Genomic DNA, 27,278 nt, shown 5'->3' on the forward strand with positions numbered 1-27,278 from the left:
AATATACTACTTCCTGCAGTACAATACTGTCCAAATAATGCTTAAGAGGGTGTAGTAACACAGTCTGTTCCAACACTGCTTTTATACCGACAGAGGATTTGTAAGTAATCAACAAAAGTTGGGACACCTGTAGGAATTGTTAGCATCAACTTTCAAGGCTTAATTTACTTCCATTGCTGCAGAACAGATGTAAGTTGTTAACACATTTCTTGTTCCCTGAAAAAGGCCTTTTTGTATAACTCTGAAATGTACATTATTTTTCAGTTTTTGGTAACCTAAACTTTTTTTTTTAACCTCTGGCAGTTTACCGCTTACCTTTGTACCATTTCAGGTTATTCACTGGACGAACTGCTTAAATTTCAATAAAAACTGGAAAATGGGGGTGTTCTAAAACTTTTGACCGGTAGTGTATATAGTGGCAGAGTGAATCTCTGCCTGGAAGCAATGTGTTGGGGATTGGCAGGGATTGGGTTAAATTCTATCCCTGCCAAAAATGGAAATGGTACCAAGTGCACTAAAGATAAGACAGAAGTATTGGTAAAGATAAACTGGCCACTGAATTAAAGGAGTGGGAGAGATGCATGAGATTAGCAGAATATTTTTTCAATGAAAATATCTCTGATTCAGAGGGTAATTATGAGCATGGGATTAAGGTTAATAGTACAAGCACTTGGACTCCTCCGGACGGAAGAGATAAATGGTTAGAGATATAAATTGAAGTAGTTAAACATAGAGACGGAGTTAAGAAAAGTGGATAAACTAAAAAGAGATGATCCACTAGATTATAAAAACAGAGATAAAAAGGTCAAAAGAGTCCCATTAGTAATGACTTACTCTTAACTTTTGCCTAATATTTCTAAGATAGTTTGGAAACACTTGCGGATTTTACACAATTCAGAAAAATTGAAAAAGTATTTAAGGCCCCAGGTGTAGCATACTTGCACTAGTACATGTAAAGTGTGTAAATACATGGACAAAAGTACAAATATCATTATCCACTAAAAACTAATACCTACTGTAAAAATAGCACTGTTGTTTATGGAATAGCCTGTGAAAATGTGATGAAGTAAAATATGTTGGAGAGACTGGAACAACTTTATATAAAACAATTCATGTTGTTAAAGCTGACAGTAATGTTGTTGAAGCTGACACCCTGGGATCCTTCAAGAAGCTGCTTGATGAGATTCTGGGATCAATAAGCTACTAACAACCAAACGAGCAAGATGGGCTGAATGGCCTCCTCTTGTTTGTAAACTTTCTTATGTTCATATGTTCTTAATTCAGAGCCACCTTTCATTAATTAGAAATAAGAAAATTAATGAACCAATAGTACAGCACTTCACCAGTCAAGGACATGATATAAATGATTTTGACATAAAAGTTTGTAGTATTATAACAGCTGAAATTAGACAATGCGACATATCGAAGAATAAAAGAAAGTAAATGGATAAATAGACTGAACACGATTATGACAGCGGGACTCAACAGAAAAGAATGAACTAATTAACTCCAATAAATATATAACATTTTAAATAAACACAATTAATTCAAAAGTTGTGCATGCTGATGCGCTGGGGAGGCCAAATCTAGACTGATCCTCAGAGCCAGCATTGCATGATATAATAAAAATATAAGTTTATATAAAGTAGTGTTAATTAGAATTAATACAGATTCAAAGATAGAAGTAAAAATGATGTCACAATATATAGAACACCATTACATCATGTAAGAATAAATCATGGATTTGAACATAAACAATAACAAGTTGTGAGAACCTCAGACCACAACATGGTCTCATTTGAAGTGATTTTTAAAACCCCAACAGTAACGACTAAAGCTAAGGTTACAATTTTAGAAAAGCAAACTATGAAGGTATGAAACAGAGACTAACAGAAGTAGATTGGAGTAAAATAGAGAAAACACCCACAGAAAAAGGATGGCTGTTTTTTAAAAATGTAGTACTAGAGGCGCAAAACAATTACATCCCAAAGGTAGACAAATCTAAATCTAAAACAAAATGGCCAAAATGGTTTAATAGATCAATTAAATAAAATATTCATCGAAAAAAGGCACTTTACAAAGCGTTTAAAAGGGACCAAAAACAAAGTACACAGAAAGAGGACTTGGAACTGCAAACACAAGTCAAAAAGGAAGTTAGAAAGGCCAAGAAAGAGATAGAATTCAATATTACTAAGGGGGCTAAAACCAATTCCAAAATGTTTTTACAATATTATAACAGCAAGAGAACATTCAAAGGGAGGTTAAATGTCTAAGAGACACAAATGGCAAAATCATAGATGAAGAAAAAAAAATAGCAAATATAGTAAATGACTACTTTTCACAGGTTATTACAAAGGAGGACACGGACAACATGCCCCACATGTCGACCTGTTCCTATCCAGTTTTAAATAACTTTAGCATAACAGAGGCAGAAGTGTTAAAGGAACTAGGAGCTCTTAAAATAAACAAATCCCCTGGGCCGGATGAGATCCTCCCAATAGTACTCAAAGAAATGAAAGAAGTTATTTACAAACCGCTAACCAAGATCATGCAACAGTCTCTTGACACAGGGGTTGTACCAACAGACTGGAGAATTGCAAACGGAATACCGATCCACAAAAAGGGAGACAAAACTGAACCAGGTAACTACAGACCAATAACCCTGACTTCTATTATATGTAAACTTATGGAAACTATAATAAGATCCAAAATGGAAAATTACCTATATGGGAACAATATCCTGGGAGACAGTCAGCATGGTTTTAGGAAAGGGAGATCATGTCTAACTAACCTGCTTGATTTCTTTGAGGATGCAACATCGACAATGGATAATTGCAAAGCATACGACATGGTTTATTTAGATTTCCAGAAAGCTTTTGACAAAGTCCCGCATAAAAGATTAATTCTCAAACTGAACGCAGTAGGGATTCAAAGAAATGCATGTACTTGGATTAGGGAGTGGTTAACATGTAGAAATCAGAAAGTACTGATTAGAGGAGAAACCTCAAAATGGAGCGAGGTAACCAGTGGTGTACCACATGGATCAGTATTAGGTCCTCTGCTATTCCTAATCTACATTAATGATTTAGATTCTGGTATAGTAAGCAAACTTGTTAAATTTGCAGACGACATAAAAATAGGAGGAGTGACAAACACTGTTGCAGCAGCAAAGGTCATTCAAAATGATCTACACAGCATTCAGAACTGGGCAGACACATGGCAAATTACATTTAATAGAGAAAAGTGTAAAGTACTGCATGCAGGCAATAAAAATGTGCATTATAAATATCATATGGGAGATACTGAAATTGAAGAAGGAATATATGAAAAAGACCTAGGAGTTTATGTTGACTCAGAAATGTCTTCATCTAGACAATGTGGGGAAGCTATAAAAAAAAAGGCCAAGAAGATGCTCGGATATATTGTGAGAAGTGTTGAATTTAAATCAAGGGAAGTAATGTTAAAACTTTACAATGCATTTGTAAGACTTCACCTAGAATATTGTGTTCAGTTCTGGTCACCTCGTTACAAAAAGGACATTGCTGCTCTAGAAAGAGTGCTGCCGAGCCACCATCGCCATAGCCTGGGGATGCCTGCTTGTCATTGCCTGGGGATGCCTGCTTGCCATCGCCTGGTGATGCCTGCTCGCCATCGCCTGGGGATGCCTGCATGGCACTGCCCGGGGATGCCTGCATGACACCATCAGGGGATGCCTGCTCGTCATTGCCCGGGGATGTCTGCATGACACCATCAGGGGATGCCTGCACGGCACCGCCCGGGGATGCCTGCATGACACCACCAGGGGATGCCTGCACGACATCGCCCGGGGATGCCTGCACGGCACCGCCCGGGGATGCCTGCGTGACACCATCAGGGGATGCCTGCACGACATCGCCCGGGGATGCCTGCATGGCACCGCCCGGGGATGCCTGCGTGACACCATCAGGGGATGCCTGCACGACATCGCCCGGGGATGCCTGCACGGCACCGCCCGGGGATGTCTGCATGACACCATCAGGAGATGCCTGCACGACATCGCCCGGGGATGCCTGCACGGCACCGCCTGGGGATGCCTGCACGACTGTATATACAGGCATGTTTAACAGGGTGTTCTGCTATTCCTATAACTGATATATACAGGCATGTTTAAAAGGGTGTTCTGCCTACCTCATCTTTTGCGTCTTCATCAATTTCAAAGACTGGAGTTGGAAGTTTTTCTGACTTAAGGCCTTTGCTGTAAAGAACAATAATAATAATTAAAAAACTATTTGAAACAGAACTATGTTGTAATGATCCAACTTTTGAAAGGCTTAAGACTTACCAAGGAAGCATCCTGAAATCTCCGGAGTAAGCTTCATATTTGTAGTTGACTACATGCCAGTCCATGTTGTAAGTTTTTATACACTGTGATCAAATGAGGTATTGTTAGCAATCTCATTGTAGGATGACATTCATAAATAACATTGTACTGTACACCTCCAATACTACCTATTTGGAAGAATCTTTAGAACCGAACATGAATTCCCTTCATAATCTTAATAAAATATGATTACATCTATGTAAACAAATTGAATAATAAAAAGTATGCATTTCAGCACTTTAAAATGCCTAAACTAACTTTAGATAGAGCTTAGAATTGTTCTTTTACATACAGCTGGCAAAGTGCTCAGACAGTTATATCACAGCCTACTCTAGCTGGCAATTATTGCATTGCAAAGCCAAGCTGAGGATCGGGAGAGTTATACTGTGTGTACACTTTGGCAAACAAATACAAAGTGCCCCAGGGTATAGTGTAAGGGAATGGTATAATGTGCAGAGGTATACACAGTGTGTATAATGTGCAGAGGTATACACAGTGTGCATAATGTGCAGAGGTATACACAGTGTGTATAATGTGCAGAGGTATACACAGTGTGCATAATGTGCAGAGGTATACACAGTGTGTATAATGTGCAGAGGTATACACAGTGTGTATAATGTGCAGAGGTATACACAGTGTGTATAATGTGCAGAGGTATACACAGTGTGTATAATGTGCAGAGGTATACACAGTGTGTATAATGTGCAGAGGTATACACAGTGTGTATAATGTGCAGAGGTATACACAGTGTGCATAATGTGCAGAGGTATACACAGTGTGTATAATGTGCAGAGGTATACACAGTGTGTATAATGTGCAGAGGTATACACAGTGTGTATAATGTGCAGAGGTATACACAGTGTGCATAATGTGCAGAGGTATACACAGTGTGTATAATGTGCAGAGGTATACACAGTGTGTATAATGTGCAGAGGTATACACAGTGTGTATAATGTGCAGAGGTATACACAGTGTGTATAATGTGCAGAGGTATACACAGTGTGTATAATGTGCAGAGGTATACACAGTGTGCATAATGTGCAGAGGTATACACAGTGTGTATAATGTGCAGAGGTATACACAGTGTGCATAATGTGCAGAGGTATACACAGTGTGTATAATGTGCAGAGGTATACACAGTGTGTATAATGTGCAGAGGTATACACAGTGTGTATAATGTGCAGAGGTATACACAGTGTGTATAATGTGCAGAGGTATACACAGTGTGTATAATGTGCAGAGGTATACACAGTGTGTATAATGTGCAGAGGTATACACAGTGTGTATAATGTGCAGAGGTATACACAGTGTGTATAATGTGCAGAGGTATAAACAGTGTGTATAATGTGCAGAGGTATTAACAGTGTGGCACTGAAACACGTAATTAAAGGTTAGGACTGCTAATGGAACTGTATTGAGAGAATAATAGACTATAGCTGTGTCCTATCTAAATACACTACTGTATGTCAAAGTAGAGGACCGCTTATAAGAAACACGGAAGTTCCTCAGAGGGACGCTTAGCTCTGTGTTGCATTGATTCTGTTAAGCATTAACCCATATAAAGATGTGCCAGGTACAGTGTGCAGTAAGCCAGATGATAATATGCAAAGCATAGACTCAGGAGTTTCTTGTTTCCTACTCGTAGAAAATATCCTTGTGAAAATGATACCTCTTTGGCAAACAAGCTTCGGGCCTCTTTTTCTGCATTCTGTGGCACTGAAGAATGTAGAGTCCTTCTGGGACGAGGAATCGATGAGACCTAGATAATTAAATCAGTGGCATTCTAACATTGCAGTCCATCACACAATGTAATGTTGCATTGAAGTGCAGTGCCCCACTAATAATATGGTGACTACCTTATAAGCCCGTGCTAAAAATATATCCTCTACAGGTATTTCCTATAACATGTTTATCATATTATCATTTGACAAAAACATAATTTCACTTTTCTACCCCAGTAATTAAATGCAAGTCAATTACAGTATTAGGGTGCTTTCTGACAACGCACATTACACACAAGAGTACACTATGGAAGGATGTGGGTGATTATGTCACTGATGTGGGGCAGTGCAGTTTAAACAGACACAGGAAGAAACATACCGACACATCGTCGACGGGAAACAGCAGCAGGTCTCTGTGAGGGTCATTGTGAATCTGCACTTTTCTTTGGATGATAACATTCTCATAATCCAGAGGTTCAATTATCTTCGGCTTTTCCTGTAAAACACAGAACAGCGTTGCAGTTCAAACAAAAACAGCAGTGAATTGCAGCTTCATATATTCATAGAGGAATGAAGCAAATACAAAGCACCGAATTGCAGCTTCATATATTCATAGAGGAATGAAGCAGAGACTCAGCACCGAATTGCAGCTTCATATATTCATAGAGGAATGAAGCAGATACTTTATTAGCTATGGGGCCTATTTACAAAGCTTAACACATGAGATATTTCTTTTGCTTTTTTTAAGTACATTTTAATGTATTCAATGAAGTCTGATATCCATGAATTATTCCTAAACTAACCAACTCGAGTCTAGAAAAGTTTCATGAATATCAAACTGTATGTAAAGCAGACTAGTAAAAGTAAATGAAATGATAAAGTGGCAGTAAGTATACTGGGGTCAAAGAGACACTAGCTCAAACTTCTTTGCTATACGTGGTGCTGTACAGGAAGTGCTCTGAGAATCTCTTTACACTGTACTGATGAAATACTAGGGACATGGTTACAACAGGGATATCATGTGGTGCTGCTGGCTTCACGCTAGCCCCATTGTGCAAATCGTTTCCTTTGGTAAACCAGTTGGAGTTCTTGTTAAGTGGCATAAGGCCAGCAGAGCTATTCCAGCCTTACAATTACAAACTGCATGCAGGTTAATGACATACAGTGTAAAATAATGAGTTGAATATTTCCACGCAGGCAAGTAAGCTAACATGTTTTGATCGTGTATCTAAGCAACCCAAGTGTACTAGCTCTGCCAGCTGTGGGAGGTGTGAGCTGGAGGAAGTATTTGTCAAGTTCTCATTTTCTACAGAGCGGCTCTGTCTCTTAGCGCCACATGTAGAAAGATGTGAAAGTAGCCGGTCAGCACACTCACAGGTGTACTCTCAATTTCTACACACATTCCTAATGTATCAAGTCAAGACATCTTTAAAAGTATAAAAACCAAGATGTCATGCTATTCAAACTAGTCTCCTGAAGCCCTCCACACCACGCCCTCCAAAGCTGAAGAGCGATACCGTTACAGGACAAGTGAAAGTGGGCATTTACACACTAGGGTATCTTGTTCTATACCGGACACAAGATAAGTATTGCTCTCAGTAAGATGATCTGACCACATACTGAGAAGCTGCATAATCTCCATCCATAAAGGAGAGTTAGGATTCATCTATAGGATGATTACAGGGAACCATAGGGGATCCATAATGAGTACTGGTGTTTATTCATATATCTGTATATGTAGACCTGAAAATCAAAAAGAACCATGACAGCTGTTTACAGACTTATTTTATAGCACGGTCTTGAGCTGCCAGAAATAAAATTAAACTAAAAGCTTTCTGATCAATTAGAAACAGCCTGCAAACAAGGGGGTGTCCTGGGATCATTAGTATGGAGCGCCATTTGTGCCAAAACTATCCGGCCGTTAGTTTGTCAGTTTGTTTGTCAATTTGTTTGTGAATTCATTTGTCAGTTTGTTTGTCAATTCGTGAATTGGTCAATTTGTCCAGCAATTTGTCCATAAATTTGTCAATTCATACAGTAATTCATAAACGTATTTGTTAATTCATCTAATAATTGATTAATTAATTTGTCAATTCATTACTACAAAAGGCTGTACAGACCTGCGAATTTCCAATCAACCAGACAAACTTCCCAACAACCAGCAAACTTCCAACTGTCAATCTCGCACTGTGCCGAAAAGACTGCCACCTTTCTAGCCAATGGGAGCACACACTAATATTTTAATCAATGAAAATTCAGCCTCACTCAAAACTGCTTCAGCCAATAATATCTAGAAGGGCGTTTCAAAAGATATTCTATTTAACAAGATACTCGACTCTGCTGATTTCACTATGTAACACAATTTTTGTTCCTGGGTAGTAAGTGTTGTTTCCTAATTGCTTATGCCTCAAAAGTATAGAAAATGGCTATTATTCCCCACAAACTTTGCTTTTGTGACCAGGACAGTGATATTTTGAAATGTACCTATTTCCAATGAGAAAACGGGCGAATTTGTCAGAAAAAAACAACATATGAATCCAAATTAACATGTATTTATACTAAAGTAATACAAAAATGACTACAAAAGATTTAGAAGTGAGTAGTTTTTCGAGATTTACGATTATACTGTAAATCTCTTTCACGAATCAGCCCCCAAATGTAGTCTCCCATCATGTTCTTGTTATACTGTCCTTGGTCGCGGCGTTCAAAGTCCAGTATATCCTGGTGGAAGCGCTCGCCTTGCTCCTCCGAGTACGCTCCCATGTGCTCCTTGAATTTATCAAGATGAGCATCAAGGATATGGACTTTGAGGGACATCCTACAGCCCATTGTGCCGTAGTTCTTCACCAGAGTCTCAACCAGCTCCACATAGTTTTCGGCCTTGTGATTGCCCAGGAAGCCCCGAAGCACTGCGACAAAGCTGTTCCAAGCCGCTTTCTCCTTACTAGTGAGCTTCTTGGGGAATTCATTGCACTCCAGGATCTTCTTTATCTGTGGTCCGACGAAGACAGCGGCTTTGACCTTTGCCTCAGACAGCTTAGGGAAGAAGTCTTGAAGGTACCTGAAGACTGCCGACTCCTTATCTAGAGCTCTGACAAATTGTTTCATAAGGCCCAATTTGATGTGCAGTGGTGGCATCAGCACCTTCCAGGGGTCCACCAGTGGCTCTCACTTGACGTTGTTCCTCCCCACAGAGAACTCGGTCCGCTGTGGCCAGTCCCGCCTGTGGTAGTGCGCCTTGGTGTCCCTGCTGTCCCAAAGGCAAAGATAGCAGGGAATCTTGGTAAAACCGCCTTGGAGACCCATCAGGAATGCCACCATTTTGAAGTCTCCTATGACCTCCCAGCCGTATTCATCATACTTCAAGGCGTCCAGCAAGGTCTTGATGCTGTTGTAATCCTCTTTGAGGTGCACCGAGTGAGCCAGGGGAAGAGACGGGTACTTGTTACCATTATGGAGCAGCACGGCTTTGAGGCTCCTGGATGAGCTGTCAATGAAGAGGCGCCACTCATTCTGGTTACAGGCGATTCCGATTGCCTCGAACAGACTGGTCACATTGTGGCAGAAGCAGAGCCCATCTTGACAGGTGAACAAGCTGGAAAAAGGTTGGTGACGCTTCCTCTGATCTGCGACTTGCACACTTTCATCCAACAAGTTCCACTGCTTGAGCCTAGACGTCAAAAGCTCGGCATTGGACTTGGTGAAACCAAGATCTCTAATCAAGTCGTTGAGGTCTTTTTGGTTGGGGTAGTATGGGTTTCTCTCCTCAGCTCTACCTCTGAAATTGTCATCTGGATCTACAACGTCTTCCTCGCTCTCTGACTTGCTGCTCTCTTCTAAAGACGGCTGCTCTCTCTCCAGAGGAGTGGGTACGGGGAGCTCATGGCAGTGTGGCACCGGGGCGATGGATGAAGGAAGGTCCGGATACGTGATAGCAGGTGCATTCTTGCCAGTCCGACGTTTGGTAGGGTCCACCATGCAGAAGTAGCAGTTGCTTGAATGGTCAGTGGGTTCCCGCCAAATTCTTGGGATAACGAACTTCATGGCTCTCTTTTCCCCTCTGTACCATCCTACAAAAATACATTTATTTCACCCATGACTAATGTCTAAGAGATTCTCGCAACATTTTTCATATATGATATATTTTTTCAATAACATTGAAAATTGTAAAACATTTTAAAATTAAAAACTTTTACAATTTTAAAAATTTTAACAAATTTTATAACATAAAATTCCGAGCAACAATTGTCCATCTTACCTTCCAGAGTTTTTTTGCAGTGCTCGCAGGTGAAATGAGGTGCCCAGGGTTTGTCTTGATCCCCGACAAGCATGCCGAAATATGCCTTGTAGGCCTCACACATCTTAGCAGATGCTTCCACGGAGTACTTTTTCGCTCTTGTCTTGATAAATTGGCCGCAGACATAGCAAAATGCGTCTGCCGGATGCTTGCAGCCTCTTGATGCCATCTCAGAAAAATGCAGATATGTATCCACTTAGGCAGCTGGAACTAAACTGAACTGGTGGGCTTAAGGCCCCTGTATTTATACTACTATTTATATTACTGGAAAGTTCTAGAAAGTTCTAGAAGTTACTCCAAGTTTACTCAGCACTGAATCTATCTGGAATGTTCTGGAAAATAGGTAAATTTCAAAATATCACTGTCCTGGTCACAAAAGCAATTAGGAAATAACACTTACTACCCAGGAACAAAAAAATAATAATTTGTTACACAGTGTTTTCAATGGAGACTTCCGTCTCACTGCGTACAAAGCATTGTGGTATATAGAGAGTTATGCAAAACAATTCTATGGAGAGTTAATGCAGGCGTACGAAATGTTGCTGGTTTTCGCCATGTTAAAAAAATGCACAAAACATTTGAAGTAGATTTCACACTTGCCCAAGGCCTTTTGAAGAAAACGGCAACATTAGCAAATTATGACAATACGTAGTTATTATGAAAAATGCTATTTTCTGAGCAGTGTCCCGTGCATGCGCAGAAACATCGCTCTAAAGAAGCGTATTGATTAAATCATTTAACAGTCCGGTAACACCGGTTACTTTAGAAATACATAACAACATAAAATGTTATCAAGACACAGCAATATAGTACAGTAAGCAAACTAATTTTTTAACAAACATTTTTAGGAATGAAAAACAAGCAAGAGTATTTCTGCACTACACTGCTGAGGTAGAAAGAAAGCAGCTACAAGAGAAAATAAAAGGTGCACATTTCCTGTCAGTGATGTCACATGGTTCAGCCGATAGCGCTGTCATAGAAGAGGAGCTGGTATAGATATGATTCTGCCAGAAAGGGCTGGTGACTGTGCAGTTTGTGTGCATGCAGTCTGTGGAGAAGACAGGTGACTGTGCAGTGTGTGGGCATGCAGACTGTGGAGAGGGCAGATGCCCAACACATCTCAGAAGCTATATCTTCACTCATGAGGCAAGTTGTTTCAGACCTATGGAAAAGTTAATTTCAAGCCCTGCTACACAAACATTGGTTTGACCCATGGTCCGCGCTGTAGTAATATCTAGTTATATCTAACATTATCAGCGCTGTGAATGCAGCAGAACCCGCAGTTTGTGGATTGCAAGAAAAAAGAAAATCCATAAATAAATAAATATATACATTTCTATTTAGGCAAGATAGTTGTTAGCTTGGTTTATTTAGTCTGTATTAATTCAATTATATTCACTGAAAAAGGAAAGTGAGAACCAGACTGTTCTTACTGTTTTTATATATTTTTGAATAGGGGAAGTCAGCAGGCAATGTTCCTGCATGGGGGTAGGGGTACAGGCAGGCATGAACACGTTTAAGTTCAACACCATCCCTGAAAAAAATGCTGTTCCTGTTATTAAGCAGTAGTATAATTGGAAGCAGTGGTATTTAAAAATAACAGACGCCAGTTTTCACTTTAGTAAAGTAGACTACAATATTTGTTTTCATTAAAAACTTGTTGTTTATTGAAATGAATGTTCAGCTTTCATATTGAAGCTTGTTGTGTACTACTCATTCAATCAAACCAAGTAGTGTAGGAATTTGCTAATCATTTTCTAATCAAATTCAAAATGACAATAGAGTTACAGTCCTTCTTTCGCAGCCAGTGTCATCTTTATGGCATGTAACTGGTAAAGTACAGTGCCTTGCATAAGTATTCACCCCCCTTGGACTTTTCCACATTTTGTAGTGTTACAACCTGGAATTAAAATGGATTTAATTGGGATTTTTACCATTTGATTTACACAACATACTTAACACTTTGAAGGTACAAAATATTTTTTATTGTGACACAAAGGTTAATTAAACAAAAAAAAAGACATTTGTTGGTTGCATAAGTATTCACCCCCCTGAGTCAATACTTGGTAGAAGCACCTTTGGCAGCAATTACAGCTGTTAGTCTTTTTGGGTAAGTCTCTACCAGCATTGCACATCTGGATCCTGCAATTTTTGCCCATTCTTCTTGGCAAAATTGCTCAAGCTCTGTCAAGTTGGATGGGGACCGTTGGTGAACAGCAATTTTCAAGTCTTGCCACAGATTCTCAATAGGATTGAGGTCTGGGCTTTGACTGGGCCATTCTAAGACATTCAGGTTCTTGTTTTTAAACCACTCCAGTGTAGCTTTGGCTGTGTGTTTAGGGTCATTGTCCTGCTCCCAGCCCCAGTCCCAGGTCTCTTGCAGACTGAAACAGGTTTTCCTCTAGAGTTGCCCTTTATTTGGCTCCATCCATCTTGCCCTCAATCCTGGCCAGTTTCCCAGTCCCTGCCGATGAAAAGCATCCCCATAACATGATGCTGCCACCACCATGCTTCACCGTGGGGATGGTGTTCTCAGGGTGATGAGCAGTGTTGGTTTTGTGCTAAAGGCCAAAAAGTTCAATTTTGGTCTCATCAGACCAGAGAACCTTTTTCCACATGTTTGCTTTGTCTCCCACATGCCTTCTGGCAAAATCCAAACGGAATTTGATATGGGTTTTTTTCAGCAATGGCTTTCTTCTCGCCACTCTTTCATAAAGCCCAGCTTAGTGGAGCGACCGGGTTATAGTTGTCCCATGGACGGTTTCTCCCATCTCAGCTGTGGATCTCTCCAGCTCCTTCAGAGTTACCACTGGCCTCTTGGTTGCTTCTCTGACTAATGCCCTCCTTACCTGGTCACTGAGTTTTGGTGGACGGCCTTCTCTAGGCAGAGTCGCGGTTGTGCCATATTCTTTCCATTTTTTAATAATGGATTTAACGGTGCTCCAAGGGATGTTCAAAGTTTGGGATATTTTTTTATAACCCAACCCTGATTGGTGCTTCTCCAGAACTTTATCCCGGACTTGTTTTGATAGCTACTTGGTCTTCATGATGCCGTTTGTTTAGATATGCTCTCTAACAAACTCTGGGGCCTTCCAGAAACAGGTGTATTTAATCTAAGATCATGTGACACTTTAATTGCACACAGGTGGACTCCATTCAACTAATTATGTGACTTCTGAAGGCAATTGGTTGCACCAGAGCTTATTTAGGGGTGTCACAGCAAAGGGGGTGAATACTTATGCAAGCAAGGCTTTTCAGTTTTTTATTTGTAAATAATTTTGAAAAATATGTAGATTGTTTTCCCCACTTCGACATTATGGACTATTTTGTGTAGATCAGTGACAAAAAATCCTAATTAAATCCATTTTAATTCCAGGTTGTAACACTACAAAATGTGGAAAAGTCCAAGGGGGGTGAATACTTATGCAAGGCACTGTAATTAAATGTCCCTGGCAGTGGACTGTCTCTGTTTAGCGCATGAAAGAACTTGCAGAATGGATAAAACTGTGTTGAGAATTGTAAGAAAACGCATTTGAGAGCAAAACATTTAATGACATTTTTAACTTTCACAGTTGAAGAGGTGCTGGGGCTATGCCTCATCAAACCCAAATAATGCATCTTCACTTTGCAAAAAGTTGCGATGGTTCTGTACCTCAAGAGAGAGTTGTGGTTGATTTCCTGTGTTAATTCATGTTAATTTATTAATTTCCGCAGTGCTGTGATAATTGCAGTTTCTCCGCAACTCTTTTAGATTTCACTCACTTGTGATTTTACGCAAAACATACACAACGCAAGCAGAGTAGCGAGAAAGATGAGAAAATTCACAAGACCTTTGAATATTTGCCCCACAGTCCGCAGTACAATCGTTGTACTTTTCAGAATGTGATTCCTGGGTGAATAGGTAATGCATTAGCTTTGCCCTCTGTGTTCCCTGAATCATCAGAGACTGGACAGGTAGTTTGCATTTCCTGCTAGACCAGCTGCAGCAGGAACCCTTGCCTCCTTGAAGCTCTGTGGACACCCAGTCACAACGTTTGCTAAACAACCTTTCTCCTCTGGAAATATAGAAACATTATAAAGGAAGGAGTGGCAAACACCGTTGCAGCAGCAAAGGCAATTCAAAATGATCTAGACAGCATTCAGAACTGGGCAGACACATGGCAAATGACATTTAATAGAGAAAGGTGTAAAGTACTGCACGCAGGCAATAAAAATGTGCATTATAAATATCATATGGGAGATCCTGAAATTGAAGAAGGAATCTGAAAAAGACCTAGGAGTTTGTGTTGACTCAGAAATGTCTTCATTTAGACAATGCGGGGAAGCTATAAAAAAGGCCAACAAGATGCTCGGATATATTTTGAGATGTGTTGAATTTAAATCAAGGGAAGTAATGTTAAAACTTTACAATGCATTAGTAAGACGTCACCTAGAATATTGTGTTCAGTTCTGGTCACTTCGTTACAAAAATATACCTTGTTACAAAAATATACAGATATTGCTGCTCTAGAAAGAGTGCAAAGAAGAATTATCCACGGTTTAAAAGGCATGTCGTAGCAGACAGGCTAAAAGAATTGAATCTATTCAGTCTTGAACAAAGAAGACTACGCGGTAATCTGATTCAAGCATTCAAAATCCTAAAAAGTATAGACAATGTCGACCCAGGGGACTTTTTTGACCTGAAAAAAGAAACAAGGACCAGGGGTCACAAATGGAGATTAGATAAAGGGGCATTCAGAACAGAAAATAGGAGGCACTTTTTTGCACAGAGAATTGTGAGGATCTGGAACCAACTCCCCAGTAATGTTGTTGAAGCTGACACCCTGGGATCCTTCAAGAAGCTGCTTGATGAGATTCTGGGATCAATAAGCTACTAACAACCAAACGAGCAAGATGGGCTGAATGGCCTCCTCTCGTTTGTAAATTTTCTTATGTTCTTCTTATGTTCTTAAAAATGTAGGGATCACTGACTGCACCTTTAAAGATCTGTTAATAGGGCAAACTAATATTTATTACAGATACTCAGATATTGAAAGCTCAAATTCAAAGGTGTAACATCTTTAGGATGATTCTATCAAGATCTCGCATCATTACTCTGAACCTGCTACAGTGTACAGGGTTCTCGGTGCTGTTTAAGTAAAAAAGGCTGTTTCATTTGAACTTCCTGTCATGCTTTTGGGCGGGGAGCTAACCACAAACCACAACTCCTCTGCAAAAAGAACTGCATCAGAAATTCTGTCAGCTAGGCTGCTTACCTTAGAAATCCAAGGCTGCTGTTGTGACAGGGTCTTGCAAGGCTAATACTACTCCATATTTCATAGTGAACAACTGAAATGTACATTTGAAATCTATAATGTACAGCTATAATTAGCAATGCTTTCTATAGTGTATTGTTGTAGTAAAGTATTTGTAAACAAATAGGGAAAATAATCTCAACCCAAACAGTAATACCCTAAACTGCTGTAAATTTATATGCCTGGTAGTGACATATTCTTCTTTTCTTGCTTCCTCTACAGTACTTGTTCTAATGATGTATTTTGGGGATTTGTGTGAATTAGGTAATATGTTTGTAACAGACCAAGGCTATTCACGCTGGTATCCAGTACAGTACCAGATATGTTTTAAAAGGTAATCAAACACTGACCGCTCCAGTCATTTTGACAGGTTTGTCCTGTAGCAAGACAATGATCTAAAACATGCCTCAAGACTCGAAACCTATTCGGATTAGAAGGAAAGATGAGGTGGAAAGACAGGGCTCTGCAAGCAGCAGCACCTGCACAGCCCCACTCCTCGAGGTGGTCCGGACAGCAGTGTTAACCTGCACACAGCCCCGCTCCTCGGGGTGGTCCGGACAGCAGTGTTAACCTGCACACAGCCCCGCTCCTCGGGGTGGTCCGGACAGCAGTGTTAACCTGCACACAGCCCCGCTCCTCGGGGGGGTCTGGACAGCAGTGTTAACCTGCACACAGCCCCGCTCCTCGGGGTGGTCCGGACAGCAGTGTTAACCTGCACACAGCCCCGCTCCTCGGGGTGGTACGGACAGCAGTGTTAACCTGCACACAGTCCCGCTCCTCGGGGTGGTCTGGACAGCAGTGTTAACCTGCACACAGCCCCGCTCCTCGGGGTGGTCTGGACAGCAGTGTTAACCTGCACACAGCCCCGCTCCTCGGGGTGGTCCGGACAGCAGTGTTAACCTGCACACAGCCCCGCTCCTCGGGGGGGTCTGGACAGCAGTGTTAACCTGCACACAGCCCCGCTCCTCGGGGGGGTCTGGACAGCAGTGTTAACCTGCACACAGCCCCGCTCCTCGGGGGGGTCTGGACAGCAGTGTTAACCTGCACACAGCCCCGCTCCTCGGGGTGGTACGGACAGCAGTGTTAACCTGCACACAGCCCCGCTCCTCGGGGTGGTCTGGACAGCAGTGTTAACCTGCACACAGCCCCGCTCCTCGGGGTGGTCTGGACAGCAGTGTTAACCTGCACACAGCCCCGCTCCTCGGGGTGGTCTGGACAGCAGTGTTAACCTGCACACAGCCCCGCTCCTCGGGGTGGTCCGGACAGCAGTGTTAACCTGCACACAGCCCCGCTCCTTGGGGTGGTCCGGACAGCAGTGTTAACCTGCACGCAGCCCCACTCCTCGGGGGGGGGTCTGGACAGCAGTGTTAACCTGCACACAGCCCCGCTCCTCGGGGTGGTCCGGACAGCAGTGTTAACCTGCACACAGCCCCGCTCCTCTGGGTGGTCCGGACAGCAGTGTTAACCTGCACACAGCCCCGCTCCTCGGGGTGGTCTGGACAGCAGTGTTAACCTGCACACAGCCCCGCTCCTCGGGGTGGTCCGGACAGCAGTGTTAACCTGCACACAGCCCCGCTCCTTGGGGTGGTCCGGACAGCAGTGTTAACCTGCACGCAGCCCCACTCCTCGGGGGGGGGGGGTCTGGACAGCAGTGTTAACCTGCACACAGCCCCGCTCCTCATGGGGGTCTGGACAGCAGTGTTAACCTGCACACAGCCCCGCTCCTCGGGGTGGTCTGGACAGCAATAGAGCTGCAGGTAGAATCTTGGAAACAAGCTGCTGTTCTGACTGAGGCCAAGCTGTGCTGGGTGAAAAAGCAAGCCCGAGACGTTCCCATAACTGAAGGTGAATTAAAGGGCACATAAGGACCTTTTTATTTTATTGTGTTACATGTTCCCATGTGTTGCAACAACTGTTTACGTAAGGTGTGTGTATTGTTTAAATTTTTTTTTTTTTTACATTTTGACCCCTTGTGGCAATGTGCCCCGCCCCTGTGTGCATGTGTGTGATATGTGTTGTATGGTGCGTGTGTTAATGTTGGTGTATAAAGATTGGTACACGGGATATAAACGGGTCTGTGTTTTTAGGTTTTGTATTTAGGCACGAGGAGGGCACAAATCACTTCACGTGCTGGTTAAGTAATATGTGAGCACGGGGTTGCATGTAATGAATTCACGTGCTGGGATTCAAGTGAATAATTAATTAGTAATTGAATCCCAGCACAACAGTATATATAGACACATTTTCATTCACTCGGGGTTGTGTGTTCGAGATTGGAGAACGGGAGAGAGAGAGAGGAGTTAAAATAAATAAACGTAAATATAGTGTTGTACTCACCGTGTTTGTTTGTCTCTCCGTGCACCGTTTGTTAAGTGTTAGTGCGTTTTGTTTGTCTGTTTTATTTTGGCGTAAAGTGCCGTGTCCTGTGTTTTTGTATGTTTACAACCTTTTTATTTTGTTAATAAACGCTGAGTGCTACCATTTGCACTCAGCTACTCATCACCACTGTCTGTCTGTGTGTTTCTCTCTCTCTGGTCTGAGTTCCTCCCTACAGCCAGCCTGTCACACGTGGTGTCAGAACTGGGACGACAGCGCTTCCAGACTCAGGCCAGAGAGAGTACTACAGGAATAAAAAAAAAAACACCTACCAAAAAAAAAAAAAAGTGGGGGTGCAATGGCAGATGACTACATCAAGCTACAGGACTGGATCCTGGAAAATGCTGGGCTGGAGGCCCAGTCTATGCCAGTAGCCATCCGGATCTTGTGGTTGATGGACAGGGAGCGATGGGAGGCCTATGAGAGGGAACACACCCTAAGCACCTGGGAGGAAGGTGTGGAGTTTGTCCTCAGCTACCTGGAGGCAGCTATAAGTGGAACAGCAGCCCAGGTAGCCGGGTCTCCAGCAGGAGGATTCATGGCCAGCTGCACCTTCCTAGAGATGGGGGAGGAGCCCGAACGTCCTACGCCTGAGTGGGAGGAGCCCGAACGTCCTACGCCTGAGTGGGGGGGAGCCCGAACGTCCACAGCCCAAGAGGGGGGAGTCGGTGCATCCACAGCCCAAAAGGGAGGAGTCGGTGTGTCCACAGCCCAAAAGGGAGGAGTCAGTGCGTCCACAGCCCAAAGAGAGGGAAGTCAGGGCTTCCACAGCCCTAGGACCCAAGCTGCCAGCAGAGGAAGAATGCCTGCTGGTTCCACCTCCACCAGCAGAGGAAGAATGCCTGCTGTCCCCATGTCCACCAGCAGAGGGAGAATGCCTGCTGTCCCCATCTCCACCAGCAGAGGGAAAATGCCTGCTGTCCCCATCTCCACCAGCAGAGGAAGAATACCTGCTGGGTCCCTTTCCAACAGCAGAGGATGAATGCCTGCTGGTCTCACTTTCCCCACCATCACGAGGAGAGGAGCGGGAGCTGCCTCTGCCTCCATCACCATCAGGGGGAGAGGAGCAGAAGCTGCCTCTCCCTTCACCAGAAGGACCAGGACTAGATGCTGGCAGTCCTCAGCAGCCCTTTCATAGGCTGCTGAGGGAAGCACGGGGAAGAACCGCCTGGCCGCAGAGGCCGAGAAGAGGGCCAACACCCGCACCCCAGCTTGTCCTGACTCCCTGCCTCGCTTCGCCCAAGGATGCCTGCCTCGCTTCGCCCAAGGATGCCTGCCTCGCTTCGCCCAAGGATGCCTGCCTTGCTTCGCCCAAGGATGCTTGCCACGCTGCGCCCAAGGATGCCTGTCTGGCATCGCCTGGGGCTGCCTGTCGCTCCGCATCGCCTGGGGCTGCCTGTTGCTCCGCATCGCCTGGGGCTGCCTGTCGCTCCGCATCGCCTGGGGCTGCCTGTTGCTCCGCATCGCCTGGGGCTGCCAGCCACTCCGCATCGCCTGGGGTTGCCAGCCGCTCCGCATCGCCTGGGGTTGCCAGCCGCTCCGCATCGCCTGGGGCTGCCTGTTGCTCCGCATCGCAGCAGGAAGTACTGTGGCTGGAACCCCACCAAGGGGAGCTGCCGGCCACGAAGAAGGTGGGGGAGGTCAGGAGACCTGCTCCCACTGCAGCAGTTTCGCTGCCGGAGATCGTGGGAGAGGTCTGGAGACCTGCTCCCACTGCAGCTTCTTCGCTGCCGGAAGTACTGTGGTCGGAGCCCCACCAAGGGGAGCTACCGGCTACGAAGAAAGGGGGAGAGGTCAGGAGACCAGCAGAATTTCGCTGCAGGAGTGGACCAGCATGCTGTCAGCCGTGCCACTACCGGCAGGGGTGCTGACAGAATGGCCAGCCATGGGCCCACTGAAGCCTCCCTTCCCAGCCCGAGACTTTGTCCTGGACTGCTGGGTTTTTAAGGGGGGAGGTGGCCGTTGAGGCCATGTGTGCTGCGCACAAGGGGGGGTATATGTGGCAATGTGCCCCGCCCCTGTGTGCATTTGTGTGTTATGTGTTGTATGGTGCGTGTGTTAATGTTGGTGTATAAAGATTGGTACACGGGATATAAACGGGTCTGTGTTTCACGTGTATTTAAAAATGTAGATTTGTATTTAGGCACGAGGAGGGCACAAATCACTTCACGTGCTGGTTAAATGTAATATGTGAGCACGGGGTTGCATGTAATGAATTCACATGCTGGGATTCAAGTGAATAATTAATTAGTAATTGAATCCCAGCACAACAGTATATATAGACACATTTTCATTCACTCGGGGTTGTGTGTTCGAGAGTGGAGAACGGGAGAGAGAGAGAGAGGAGTTAAAATAAATAAACGTAAATATAGTGTTGTACTCACCATGTTTGTTTGTCTCTCCGTGCACCGTTTGTTAAGTGTTAGTGCGTTTTCTTTGTCTGTTTTATTTTGGCGTAAAGTGCCGTGTCCTGTGTTTTTGTATGTTTACAACCTTTTTATTTTCTGTTTAATTATTAAATGCTGAGCACAACCAAGTGCTCAGCTTCACCAACCTCACTGTCTCTGTCTGTTACTTCCTGTTTCTGGTCTGACGTCACCCACTGCAGCCGTCTTTGTGACACCCCTTTTTTAAACTTTTAAATTGCATTCCCTGCCTCAAGATGGCTTCCCATGTACCCCCATGGACCTCTCAGAACGTTTAAAAGTTTAAAAAAGTAGTCAAAATGTAAAAAAATTAATAAAATTAAAACAATACACACACCTTATGTAAACAGTTGTTGCAACACATGGGAACATGTAACACAATAAAATAAAAAGGTCCTTCTGTACCCTTTAAGATATACCTTCTTCTGCAGACCCATCCTCACAATCGATATTGAGCTCTAATATATTTTATCAGTGTTGCAGATGTTAATTTCCACTCAGCATCCTTTTTTAGGGCTTGATAATAAAGTGTGGTGGCTGAGCGCAGGTTTCCTGATCTGTGCTCTCAATGAAAATGCCCTGCACACATTCCCATTACACAATGCAATATGATTGCAGACTAATACTGTTGTACCAAACGATTCATTTGAATTTTTACACAATAATAGAAGTTCAAATAAGCAAGTATTTCACAGCTGCGTAATTTAAATTATAACATGATTTATCAAATAACGTTTTAATTAAGGCTGTAAGGGTTTAAATGTGTAAACGGCAAACAGAAATTAAAATCCTAAACGGCATAGTAATATACTATAAAACGTACACTATGACTGACATTCGAATTCTCCCAGTATTCTCTTATTCAGCTGTTAGGGAAGGGGGTCACTCAGCACTATGAGAGGCCATTCAAATTGAAGTGAGAACTTGAACATATACTGTACCACATTGTGTATCGCACATAGTGAATGGACACAACACCAAGCAAAATGCATATAAAGTATAACAAAATGCAGGGAACATAAGGCAAAATGGATTTGGTACATCTATTCTGCTACATTTGCTATCCATTCTGCTACGTATTGTATCCCCTTTGCTATGTTCTATCTCTTTCACTATATGCTGTATCTATTTTGCTATATTATATCCACTGACTGCTACATGTTATGTCCATTTAGCTCTGTGTTTGATCAACTTCACTATTTGATATATATTTTCATTATATGATACCCATTCTGCTACAGTGCCTTGCGAAAGTATTCGGCCCCCTTGAACTTTGCGACCTTTTGCCACATTTCAGGCTTCAAACATAAAGATATGAAACTGTAATTTTTTGTGAAGAATCAACAACAAGTGGGACACAATCATGAAGTGGAACGAAATTTATTGGATATTTCAAACTTTTTTAACAAATAAAAAACTGAAAAATTGGGCGTGCAAAATTATTCAGCCCCCTTAAGTTAATACTTTGTAGCGCCACCTTTTGCTGCGATTACAGCTGTAAGTCGCTTGGGGTATGTCTCTATCAGTTTTGCACATCGAGAGACTGAAATTTTTGCCCATTCCTCCTTGCAAAACAGCTCGAGCTCAGTGAGGTTGGATGGAGAGCATTTGTGAACAGCAGTTTTCAGTTCTTTCCACAGATTCTCGATTGGATTCAGGTCTGGACTTTGACTTGGCCATTCTAACACCTGGATATGTTTATTTGTGAACCATTCCATTGTAGATTTTGCTTTATGTTTTGGATCATTGTCTTGTTGGAAGACAAATCTCCGTCCCAGTCTCAGGTCTTTTGCAGACTCCATCAGGTTTTCTTCCAGAATGGTCCTGTATTTGGCTCCATCCATCTTCCCATCAATTTTAACCATCTTCCCTGTCCCTGCTGAAGAAAAGCAGGCCCAAACCATGATGCTGCCACCACCATGTTTGACAGTGGGGATGGTGTGTTCAGGGTGATGAGCTGTGTTGCTTTTACGCCAAACATAACGTTTTGCATTGTTGCCAAAAAGTTCGATTTTGGTTTCATCTGACCAGAGCACCTTCTTCCACATGTTTGGTGTGTCTCCCAGGTGGCTTGTGGCAAACTGTAAACGACACTTTTTATGGATATCTTTAAGAAATGGCTTTCTTCTTGCCACTCTTCCATAAAGGCCAGATTTGTGCAGTATACGACTGATTGTTGTCCTATGGACAGAGTCTCCCACCTCAGCTGTAGATCTCTGCAGTTCATCCAGAGTGATCATGGGCCTCTTGGCTGCATCTCTGATCAGTCTTCTCCTTGTATGAGCTGAAAGTTTAGAGGGACGGCCAGGTCTTGGTAGATTTGCAGTGGTCTGATACTCCTTCCATTTCAATATTATCGCTTGCACAGTGCTCCTTGGGATGTTTAAAGCTTGGGAAATCTTTTTGTATCCAAATCCGGCTTTAAACTTCTCCACAACAGTATCTCGGACCTGCCTGGTGTGTTCCTTGTTCTTCATGATGCTCTCTGCGCTTTAAACGGACCTCTGAGACTATCACAGTGCAGGTGCATTTATACGGAGACTTGATTACACACAGGTGGATTCTATTTATCATCATTAGTCATTTAGGTCAACATTGGATCATTCAGAGATCCTCACTGAACTTCTGGAGAGAGTTTGCTGCACTGAATGTAAAGGGGCTGAATAATTTTGCACACCCAATTTTTCAGTTTTTTATTTGTTAAAAAAGTTTGAAATATCCAATAACTTTCGTTCCACTTCATGATTGTGTCCCACTTGTTGTTGATTCTTCACAAAAAATTACAGTTTCATATCTTTATGTTTGAAGCCTGAAATGTGGCAAAAGGTCGCAAAGTTCAAGGGGGCCGAATACTTTCGCAAGGCACTGTATGTATTGCATGCACTACCATATGACACATCTCTTTTCATATATATGATATTGTGACAGGGCGACCTTGCACTGTCTGACACTGGTGGCAGGTAAGTCCAGGGGTAATGGTTGGGGGAACCTTGCATTGCTGATGTACGGGTTGGTAATGTGAGCACCCACGCATTAGTGGACTCAGGATGCAAGCACATTTTAATTGAGGAGGCTCTCTTGGTGGGGGTGTCTTGGCAGGCACTGGGTTGGGTGGTCAACTCCTATATCCATGGGGAAACCAGGACATATCCCACCACTAAATATACGTGACTGCTGGGAGTCAGACACGGCACGTAATCGTGGTGGTCACTAGGGTTATTTTAGGTTGAGACTGGCCACACTTTGAAAAAGCCATAAATAAAAAGGTGGGAGCAGTCTCCGGTAGGACCACTGGGGCAGCGGAAGAATCGATTGGTAACATTTTCCTGCTGCAAGCTGATTTGTTCCCCTCCTGTGTCCACCCAAAGAAAACAAAACAAGAGAGCGAAGGGTGGAAACATGGGAGGGAATATGGATGACAAGGTTGGGGTTTGGTGGGAGAGTGCTCGAGGTCTGTTATACACCAGGGAAGAGGATTGGGATCCAGAGTGAACTGGGGGGGGCAGGTTACCAAGACCCCCAGTGCTGAAATATTCCGGGTTTAAAAGGCATGTTGTATGCAGACAGGCTAAAAGAATTGAATCTATTCAGTCTTGAACAAAGAAGACTACGCGGTGATTCAAGCATTCAAAGTCCTAAAAGGTATTGACAATGTCGACCCAGGGAACTTTTTTGACCTGAAAAAAAGAAACAAGGACCAGGGGTCACAAATGGAGATTAGATAAAGGGGGATTCTGAACAGAAAATAGGAGGCATTTTTTACACAGAGAATTGTGAGGGTCTGGAACCAACTCCCCAGTAATGTTGTTGAAGCTGACACCCTGGGATCCTTCAAGAAGCTGCTTGATGAGATTTTGGGATGAATAAGCTATTAACAACCAAATGAGCAAGATGGGCCAAATGTCCTCCTCTCGTTTGTAAACGTTCTTATGTTCTTATGTTCTATGATCCCTACTGTTAGCATCACACCCTCAATCCTGGCCTGACAGCCCTTTCCCAGGATATAACTGTTACTGTCGGTGGATTTAGTACTTCCCAAATTTTAGGAGCTAACCATTGATGAGATGGTCAATAGGTGATGTATTCTATTCAGAATTCCACTTTGTAGTTCTGTTCACTAATGTATAGAGTTTGGAGACATGCCCTTTTATTACCATGTAGTGTTAGAAAGTGGTTTGTCGTCACAATGTGGTACACGTACAAAACTTGACCCGTGTAATGTCAGAAAGTGGTATGCTGTCAGACTGAGTGGTACTTCGTCAGATTTTGGTACAGGTGCAATCTGATAGGTGTTTTGCTATTGTATATTTTCTGTTAATTATACAATTTTTTTTGCAAACTTAAACTGGAAACAGACAACCAATTTCCTTAAAAGAAAAAAAAAATTTCAGAGCAAAATTTTCAGAGCAAAGTAAAAAAATGTACAAGACCCAATGTATTGCATATGATAAATTTGTGCATACTATTTTCTTTTCTAGATATGATAAATTATATTAAAACGATGTCAAAGACTGGAACATATGATACGTTAAATTTAAAAAGATGTAAAAGACAAAAAACAGCGTAATGTATCAGATTTGAATGGGCGTTTCCCTGCTTTCTTAGCAGAAGTTATTTAGACATGCAGGAGCAAGCGCAGTAACACCGGTAGTACTTTATGACTACCAGCGAGGAGAACGTATTGCGCTACATGTGCCATGTTTATAACATGTTGCCATGTGTTACCGCCAAACACCAATCACCCTCGCATAGTCTCTGTTGCGATACAGCCTGTCACACTAAGAATGCTACAGAAACCACTTTCAGTATGATTAGTAAAGAAGGCGGGCAGGCAGGAAGCACACAGAACAGAACAGGCTGTATCTACAAACCCACCCCGATAAACGAGTATTTCAAAGCGCATAAACATCATTTTTATAAATTATCAACGAAAATTGTCCAGTATGACGGGGTTGATCAAAAAATAAACACATAAATGCACGTGTTGTTTGTTCTCCATTATTTCCTTTAATAAAATATTGATGTTGCTATTCAAAGCAGAAGTAAACGGCTCTAGTGTTCAAACGAAAAGCACAACTGGTTCCATCACATCACTTGAAATGATGAGGCAACATCCAGGAACATGAACCCGAGAAGCAGCGGCGTACTCTGCGGGTGTTCCTCCTTGAACAGAAACAATGGAACAGTCCGTACACGGAACACAACTGATATGATCTCCCTCTATCAATTAATCAGAGGAATAAAGAAAATAACGTTACGTCTATTGCTTTGCAGAAGTGAAACTGACTACAGTACTCGGCCTAAGGGAAGGAAATTAAATTATAAATAGCTGTGGGTAAAATGACAACTTCGCTAGCTGACAAAAACACGCTTTACACCAAATCAATGCGTCGAGATTAATTTCATTACTTTACGGTTGTTATACCAGCAAGTGCTCTCCATTTTGTTAAAATAAAGACATGAATAAATCATTCTCTCAAATCTCTCTATTTGTACATTAGAGAAATAGTAATCAGAAACCTCGCAATATAAAAAGATACCCTGCGGCTGATGACAAGACTTCAGTGAAAGTTGCAACACCCTCCGTTTGCATCATAAAAACGATTTCAAGCACCTTTAGAGAATCCATTGAATATATACTGAATTCTTTACAGGATGTGTTCTAATTGTGTGCAGCCCGTGGGCGCTGGTTCAATATCGATAATGCAGGACTCGTCTCCTCAGTGCTTGCACTATAGAGTCATTTACAGTACGGTAGTATCAGGCTGCTAGTACTATACTTACCGCAATAACAGAGGTCCGCACCGCTTCACAGACGCTTTGCCTCAGCTCCGCCGCTGTTCCCGGTTTGCTCAGTCTTTTAGTAAATTTCCGAACTTCAGACATATTCTTGCTTCGTTACTGTATGTGTTTTGTAAATCACTGAAGTCAGTGCCCTGACTCGGAATCCAGTCCAGCTTGCACAGTGAAGCACTGGTGCTCGATGCTGTGACAGATGGGGGAGTCTTGCAGCGGCGTAGTAGCCCGAGTCACGAGGCAGGCTTACTACTCGTGAATAGGCACAGCGGAGAGCTCGGCTGCTGCTGCTTCTTCAATGTGCCTGCAGGAGAGGGGGTGCAGGCGGGCTTTGTGTCATACCGCTAGCATTCGTGCATACAATGAGGGAACACGTTACTCCAGTTCACAGGTCATGTTACAAAACTACAACTAAGAAACTTAATTTGAAGGCTCAAATTAGCCAAGCCAACAAGCTGGCCTTTTTCTTTAATAATCTTCTAAGAGACGTTGCTTTATGAAAGGATCACAACTGTTACACAACTAGAAATAACAATCTCCAGTTCTGTGGATCTAAAGCTTGTAACGATGGCAGCTGTCCATTTTAGAATGAGATCTTCAGAACTGGCACCACTAGAATAAAATGTGTAAGAATATTTTCTTCTTGGCAAGGTTTGTAACATACCAACTATATGTATGTCCCCGGCACATTAATTTCTTAAAAACGTGCTATTATTGTGAACGAAAGAATAGTCTGAAAGGAAAACAGCTGCACTGTGCGGGGGGTGTGTGTGTATCTGTGTTCACAGCTGTACTGTGCGGTGTGTGTGTGTATCTGTGTTCACAGCAGTACTGTGCGGGGGGTGTGTGTGTATCTGTGTTCACGGCTGTATTGTGCGGTGTGTGTGTATCTGTGTTCACAGCTGTATTGTGCGGTGTGTGTGTGTATCTGTGTTCACAGCAGTATTGTGTGTGTGTGTGTGTGTATCTGTGTTCACAGCTGTATTGTGCGGTGTGTGTGTGTATCTG

General features: G+C 42.8%; 1 protein-coding gene across 1 annotated transcript in view; it reads right to left on the minus strand.

The window, feature by feature from the left end:
- The window catches only part of LOC117412018 (dedicator of cytokinesis protein 11), a 116,810-nt gene extending 90,267 nt beyond the window's left edge, over positions 1-26,543 (minus strand). The window contains exons 1-5 of the mRNA XM_058988990.1: positions 26,259-26,543; positions 6,461-6,577; positions 6,030-6,119; positions 4,322-4,404; positions 4,168-4,234 (exon numbers count right to left, since the gene is read on the minus strand). Of these exons, the coding sequence (XP_058844973.1) occupies positions 4,168-4,234; positions 4,322-4,404; positions 6,030-6,119; positions 6,461-6,577; positions 26,259-26,360 (459 nt within the window). The 5' untranslated portion in view covers positions 26,361-26,543. The remainder of the gene's footprint in view (positions 1-4,167; positions 4,235-4,321; positions 4,405-6,029; positions 6,120-6,460; positions 6,578-26,258) is intronic.
- Between the last annotated feature and the right edge of the window lie 735 nt (positions 26,544-27,278).

The sequence above is a fragment of the Acipenser ruthenus genome, chromosome 16 (assembly GCF_902713425.1).
Source record: "Acipenser ruthenus chromosome 16, fAciRut3.2 maternal haplotype, whole genome shotgun sequence".
In the NCBI taxonomy this organism is placed as follows: domain Eukaryota; kingdom Metazoa; phylum Chordata; class Actinopteri; order Acipenseriformes; family Acipenseridae; genus Acipenser; species Acipenser ruthenus.